The following is a 7,116-nucleotide window of genomic DNA, read 5'->3' on the forward strand; positions in this document are numbered from 1 at the left end:
TTTTTGCTCTCAGTTCGCTCTTCAGGGAGAACTAGATCCGGGCGAGATGGACTGAAAACAGATAAACAGACACCTAAATCTCTTCTGAGGGAGAAGACGAAGGAACGGTGTGATATCGTATACTACCACTTCACTCTGTATAGTTTCCTGGTAGGTTTGTGGTTTTTGTTAGTTGACTAATAAAAGTGTAAATGTATCCATCTACTTATCCATGACAACAGTAAATCTGAAAGAAAAGTCCCTCTTCTAGCATTTGACACCAAATAGCAGACGTGATGAACAAATGATGGAAGTGGAATCAGCAGCAGATGTTGTTTTTGGATTTGCAGACAGTGTGAATATAAAGGCATAAAGGGATGTCCAATCAGTGTTAAATGCAGTCAGTTATTCAGTGTAACCAAGAAATAGCTTTAATTTACCATTAATGGTGATTGTACATCCATATAAATCTTTAAGTTATAGAGGTACTAATATTACAACATATTACCACTCTGAGACATCATAAGCTTTAAAAACAAATACAAACTATCCATGTCTTTTACTCTAGGTGTCTGAAAAACCTGTTTTAACACATTTTTATAATTTGTTTTAAGGGTAATGCCAATAATATCTTAGAAAGATCCAACTGTAATTTTAACAAAACATTTCCAAGATTTGTTCCCTGCTCTCTTTATGTCCACCATACTCAGTGTGGTCGTTCTGACACAACCTGAAAACACAAATGAAAACACCAACAGACTGCGCTGCTCTTATGAGCTGCCATCTTTTTCGCTCTTCCCTCTCGCTGGTTTTTAACGACCAGTTATTGTTGCAACAATGTAGTTCTACATTAAAAGAATATTAATTTTATATATTTCTCTAACCAACTAGGGAGGGTAGCAACGTTTGAAGGTCTAGTCGACACATCCCTAGTGTATTCTGGAGTTACTTTTGAACTCAACTATACCTTTAATATCCCCCACACCCTCCTCTATGAATCCCTCAGTGTTTCATACCAGTCTATCCTCTGCCGACAGCGTCCTGAAGCGACCCATGGCCTCTTTGATGACGTCGGTCTCCTCCAGGTCTGGGTGATCAGCTATAATAGTCTTCCTGTTCTCCTCCAGCCAGAGCTGGAATCCTGTCTTCGGCCTGAACGGACACAGTCAATAACAACACGTCAGTCTACCTTGTAGCTTCCAGCAGAGTCATTTCAGGGTAAGACAATTCCATCGTTCACCTCTTATTTTCGGTGTTATCTGCAGGTGAGGCTGGAGGCGGCATGTCAGGTTGTTTCTGCTGCTCTGCAGCCGGCTCCGTGTTCGCTTGAGTCTTCTTACTGGACGCCTTAGTGCCAGTCATCTGCAGCAGAGTGGACTGAGTCTGGAGAGAAAAGAGGGAAAGAATAAGCAGAGAACCACAAGGAGTAAACACTTACCTCCAAACTTATTTTACTTACAACCATTTGTTGGTATGTTTTGAGTATTTCTAAGTTGATGATACCTTTGTCTTGGTTCTGGGGGCCAGCGGTTTGAGGACAGGGTCTTTGTTTGGTTTTCCTGCTGATCTGAGTGGTGCAGACTTCTTGCTGGACGTCATGTTGTCCAGGATGTTTGTCACTCGAGGCTGACCGGACGGCGCCGAGGGTTTTCCTGTGCCGAGCACCTGCAGGTATCCCACCATAACCTTTACCATCCTTCCACTAAAACATGTCCGTCTGTCTGGACTCTTTTTGGATGTTGATTTCTAAATAATTAGAAATCTACGCAGCCCCCAAAGTCCTGTTTACTCTTTAGAAAATAAAAGCATCAAATATCTAAAAATACTTTTGAATACTGGTCATAACTTTGGGGGCTCCGTAGAAATCAAAAAGTGATGCCATCAAAATATTTGTAGTTCTTACCTTGAAAGGATTTGCACGTGCAACTCTGCCAACTGCAAAAAAAAAAAAAAAGAAAAAAATTAAATGCTTATTTAAATATAATAAATCATGCCCCTAACTTTCACGTTTACTCACTTGGTGTGAGAGACGGCTTCACAGGTGAACCTGCTTCTTTAGCAAACGGATTCCCTCCTTCAAAATAAGAGACACACACAGACATATCAGACATGTTAGTTATTATTGACATCTTGTGCCTAAATGTGCGACTACAGCTGAAGAAAAAAGGTGGAACTGACGTTTTCTGGTTTCTGCTGCCTCCTCTGTGTCCATCTCCTGCCCATCATCTTCCTCCCCGAGCTCTTCCACTTGCTCCTGCTCCTCCTCCTCCTGATAACGTCTGTTGCTGCAGCGTCCTCCTGTGACCTCACTCTGACCGTACCTGTCCACATAATGAACTCAGGAATCACACTCAACTCAACTCAGATCAGGTTTTTCTAGCCCTGAATCCCTAACAGAGCAACAGGGTCAACGTAGTGAAACGTGTTGGATGAGAGCAGACAGGTCAGCACTGGTTATATAAAGATAAAAACATTACTACAACAGTTAAAAAAGGGACAGATGCAGTTTGGCATTACCCAGAGGTCCGTCTGGAGTATTCTGGCTCCTCTTCCGGTTCCTCTGGTTCTTCTTCCTGGACCTGGTTGGCTTTCTCCAGGGCGATCTCACTGAGCCGCTGGGCGAGGGCCAGGCGTCTGGATCGGGACGCGTATCGAATGGCCAGAGTCACCACGTTCTGAGTCATTAGCTCTGCCAGCTCCACACAGCGAAACTCTCTCTCCAGCTTACAGGACAACTGGAGGAAAACATGGACTCATTTTATTCATCTGAACACACGAAGTAAAGGAAGCGTGAGCAAGCGTTTTCTTACTCACTGCAAACATCTTCATGAGCAGCTCCTGCTGCTCCTTCTGGGACCGACTCTGTCCTTCCTCGTCTATCTCGTAGCCGCTGGAGGACAGGAAGCTGTAGTGGTTGTGGAAGAGGACTGAACGCCATAACTGCTCCTGTAGGACGACAGAGGACGGCAGGCTGAATGGAAACTGTACTAGGGATCGGTCGAAATGGGTTTTTCAATGGCCGATGCCGATATTTAGAGAACAGGGCTGCTACATTTATTGTATTTAACATTAATTTCCCTTTTCAACCTTACTGGTCTGACAGTTATTGTTAATATTGAACCGTCTTTTAGATGAGAAAGTATTCCAATCCTCTCTTAGAAAGCCTGATTGTGTGGCACATCTGGTTTAGGTTGCACCAGCAAGTCTGAATGTAAAATTCTTCCTGTGATTAAGTTCTCAGTAACTACTAGCAAGTTTTGAACTAGTGAAGTATTAAATCAGGTTACATTGTGTCAAAGAACGTCATCTCAGGTGTGTTTACCTCCATCTGTCCTTTCTCTGTGGTGGTCTGACATAGGGGCAGCTTGAAGGGCAGGATGGCCACAGCAGGTCTGGGCAGGGTGGGAGGGTATCTGGAGCCTTTACATGGAATACACCTAATGGGACAAGAACAGAGAGAGAGATCAGATTTTCAAAGCATTCTGTCAGTTTTTAGATTTACACCAAAACTTTCAGGCAGCAAGTTTTAGTTGAGCAAGCAAGCTTCAGTTCAAGCTCACTGCAAGTTGATTCTTAAAGCATAAAGAGAACCAACAACTACCTAGAAGGTGGCAATTGCATTTAAAAACAAATCTACTCCTGGTATGCTCCTTTAGAACCTATTTTGTAATTTAAATAATTTAAGTGCTTATAAAACCTTATTTCCTACCATACAATTAAATATCATGTCAAGTCTAATTATCAAAACCAGAAACATCATTTTTTAACAAGCAAAAACCCAGAGGCACAGCCCAAATATTTCAAAAAGACGAGACAACATATAACAACAACAACAACAACTACTACTCTCAGTCCCAGCCGACAGGAAGAGACAGACAGGAAGGTGGAGAAGAGAGTTCACCTGAGCTGCTGAGGGTTCTCATGTACACCGACCACCCAGTAGTGATCCGATTTGCTTTTGCACGTCTCTCTGGTGTTACACACTGGTGTCCATGTGTTTCCCAGGGAGCGGTTCAGCATCCGGACTACGCCCTCCGAATCCACATAACATGGGGTGCCTGAAAGAGGAAAAGAGGAGGGTTTAGTCTGAAGAAGATGCTACTTCCGTTAAGACTGTTTGCTTCCACTGATTTAATGTGTATAAACAAGGTTCCTGACAGACTGACCCTCTGCAGTGAATCCGAGCCAGGACAGGTAGGATTTGAGAGACAGAGGGAGGGGTTCGCCGTTGATGAGCTGCCTCTTCCTTCGACCGAACTGCAGCAGCTGGACTCCCAGAGCCTGTTCCCCATCAAAACCTGTAGCTGATGACGGAAAATAAGACACATGCACCAATGAAAGGCCTCGTCAAAGCTCGGAGGAGTGATGCTTCAGTACAGTCTGCAGTGTCTATACTGTATAAGAGGATTAGGTCATTTACTATAATGTATTAGGATCTCTACTGCTTTTAGTGCAGTTGGTGGAGACTGGTTGGATGTGACTCTTCTGGTGTGAATTAAAGGAAAAGTATCCAGACAAATTTAAATTTAAGAGCTTTTGTTGTAATTCAGTAAAATTAATTAGATGTGAGAACCTTTATTCTGCACCCCTCAACACAGCAATACAGAGCGTGTGTGTGAACGTATATCAGTGTGTGTGTTACCCCGATGATAGATGATCAGCAGCTGCTCTCCGTGTCCGACCATGCAGACCACGGGCCCCGGTAGGCTGAAGATTTCCCTCTGGAGTCCACCAATGGAAAACAGTCTGAGCGTCAGCGTGCTGGTGGCGACCGCCACCCAGCCCTGACCCAGACACAGCGCCCTGGCGTCCTCGCCCTTCGGCAGGTCCACCATCCACTCCTTATTGGTGTCCCAGGACGAGAAGTGGAGGCACTGAAGCTTACTGGGAGGAGAAGAGGAGATGGGGTCTAACGTTTACTGAATGAATAAACAAAAACAATAAAATAAAAGATGATAGGAGGTTTACCTGGCGAGCTCGTCCGTGCTGGGGCAGGCCAGCAGCACGGCCTCCTGGGAAAGATCAGCCATGGTGTGACCCAGCGAGTTGGTGAGGTGCATGGCGTGGTGCACGGCCGTGTCGTGAAACTCCACGTCGATGGCGTTGTCCTGCTCGTCATTGTAGCCTCGCACTATTCCCACCGAGTTCCACATCTGAGGCACAATTAGGTCGTTACAACATGTGACTGGAAATCTTCAGTTCAAAATTAAGTTTAATTTGTCTTAGAGGTGATTTATCACAAATAAAAATGATTCTAGTCTGTGAGTGCTACCATAAAGCGGTGTGTGAGGTGTGCCGGGGTGGAGCCGGGCTGGAAGGCTTTCTGGGGAGCAGACGGTAGAGGTCCCTCGTAAACGGGACGCAGAGGAACCAGCGGGGCGGCTGCAGGCATTACGGCGCTACCCGCGTCGTCGTCATCGTCCCCGAATTTGTCCTGACCGAGCCGCAGCGACCCGGTGTCTGAATGGAGACGCATGTGCAGAGATGGAGTCATTTTTAGTGAATAGAAAACACAAAAATCCACTTATCCTCCATTTAATCTGAATCATGCAGTCAGACTGTGACATACGACGAGTCAAGAGACATTTTAGTTTCTGTTTCCTACCAAGAATAATTAACTAACTACCTAACAAGCTTGTCTACTGAGAAAAGTTCAACAGGAGAGAATTGTTGGCAGACGGATTTTCATTTTCCTTCTGATGAGATTAACTTCATGAACAAAAGTGCTAAATCTATTAACAGAAAATAAATTTTGATAATCTGTTAATCATTTAAGCCATTTACACGACTTCCTTGCTCGAAATTTCAACCGTTTGGGGCTTTGGTTTTATTGGCATATTTCATTATTTTCTGATTTATCCATGAATAACAAATAATCATGAGCTGCAGCGCTGAAAGAGTAAAAGGAGCATAAAATGGACTGCAGTCACATAAACTTATCTACAGGTTTAATTTGAAAATGTAATGCTTGGAGCGTTGCTGTATCCACATCCAAACCATTAAGTCATGTAATTATTTTTTAAATGTTCTACCAAAAAGTGGAAATAATGTTAATATATAATATAAAATAATCTTAATTTCTTTAACTAGAGCTTTTTATGTGCTGCTCACAACCAGAGCATGATTACAAAACACTAAACATACCACTCGCTGAGAGAAGAGCTGCCTCATTTTTTAAGTAAAAATATGAAATATGATCAAGCTCCAGCTCATCATTTGTAAAGATTTTCTGAATTTGAATATCTTCAGTTGGTTGGACAACAAATAAGACATCTAAAAAGATGTCACCTCGGGTTTCTGGAGTATTGTGATGAGCATTTCTCAGGATTTTCTAAACAATTAATCCAGAAAATCCCTGTCAGATTGATCAATAATGAAAATAACTGTAACTATCAGCTTAGATTCAGAGAGAAAATTAACTGTCACATATTTTAATAATCAATTAAAATGTCAAACATTTGCTGGTTCCAGCTTCTTAAATGTGAATATTTGACAGTAAATGAAGAGTCTGTGTTGGTTGGAATACTTTGACTCTGAGAAATTGAGCATTTTTAATAATTCTTTTGCATTTTATAGACTAAACGACTAAAGTTTGTGGTGGCCAAACACCGTAATAACAGACTTCATGTTGTTTTTTTTACTTTAATTAATCACCATCTGTATCAAACCATTCCCGTCCCCTGACTCACCCAGAGAGTTCTCGTCATCCAGGATCGCCCCTCTGTTCCTCACCCGCCCCGTTGCAGGCATGAGGAAATCATCGTCATCGTCGTCGTCCCCAGCGACGGGTTTCTTAACGGGCGAATTGGTGTCGCTCAGTCCTTCATCCATGACTCTATCATCATCATCGTCATCAAACAGGGCGTCGTAGTCTTTTGCTGGCTTTTTTTCTGGTGCCTGCTGGAAGTTCAATGACGGAGTTTTTTAACAGCAACGTGAGAATCAAATATCAACAGGATGACGTTGAAGAATTTAAAAGAGTGATAAGAAATGTCAGAGAATGACTGGATTAGGTTTGACACAATGGAGGCTAAAGAAAAGTCATCAGCTGCTCTCTGTTCATCTCTAACCTCCAGTATATGACACATATCTACATTATATCAATATTAATGTATAATATCTATGTGTATACATGTA

The 7,116-nt window shown here is 42.8% G+C and overlaps 1 protein-coding gene across 1 annotated transcript in view; it reads right to left on the reverse strand.

The window, feature by feature from the left end:
* Nucleotides 1-989: 989 nt before the first annotated feature.
* The window catches only part of wdhd1 (WD repeat and HMG-box DNA binding protein 1), a 14,042-nt gene continuing 7,915 nt past the window's right edge, over nucleotides 990-7,116 (reverse strand). The window contains exons 10-24 of the mRNA XM_035651998.1: nucleotides 6,669-6,879; nucleotides 5,252-5,439; nucleotides 4,948-5,132; nucleotides 4,622-4,863; nucleotides 4,146-4,283; nucleotides 3,881-4,037; nucleotides 3,302-3,416; nucleotides 2,794-2,925; nucleotides 2,497-2,714; nucleotides 2,158-2,300; nucleotides 1,997-2,053; nucleotides 1,883-1,914; nucleotides 1,483-1,644; nucleotides 1,220-1,362; nucleotides 990-1,131 (exon numbers count right to left, since the gene is read on the reverse strand). Of these exons, the coding sequence (XP_035507891.1) occupies nucleotides 990-1,131; nucleotides 1,220-1,362; nucleotides 1,483-1,644; nucleotides 1,883-1,914; nucleotides 1,997-2,053; nucleotides 2,158-2,300; nucleotides 2,497-2,714; nucleotides 2,794-2,925; nucleotides 3,302-3,416; nucleotides 3,881-4,037; nucleotides 4,146-4,283; nucleotides 4,622-4,863; nucleotides 4,948-5,132; nucleotides 5,252-5,439; nucleotides 6,669-6,879 (2,265 nt within the window). The remainder of the gene's footprint in view (nucleotides 1,132-1,219; nucleotides 1,363-1,482; nucleotides 1,645-1,882; nucleotides 1,915-1,996; nucleotides 2,054-2,157; nucleotides 2,301-2,496; nucleotides 2,715-2,793; nucleotides 2,926-3,301; nucleotides 3,417-3,880; nucleotides 4,038-4,145; nucleotides 4,284-4,621; nucleotides 4,864-4,947; nucleotides 5,133-5,251; nucleotides 5,440-6,668; nucleotides 6,880-7,116) is intronic.

Source organism: Morone saxatilis, unplaced genomic scaffold (assembly GCF_004916995.1).
Source record: "Morone saxatilis isolate NCDOM2014 unplaced genomic scaffold, NCSU_SB_2.0 Contig11, whole genome shotgun sequence".
In the NCBI taxonomy this organism is placed as follows: domain Eukaryota; kingdom Metazoa; phylum Chordata; class Actinopteri; family Moronidae; genus Morone; species Morone saxatilis.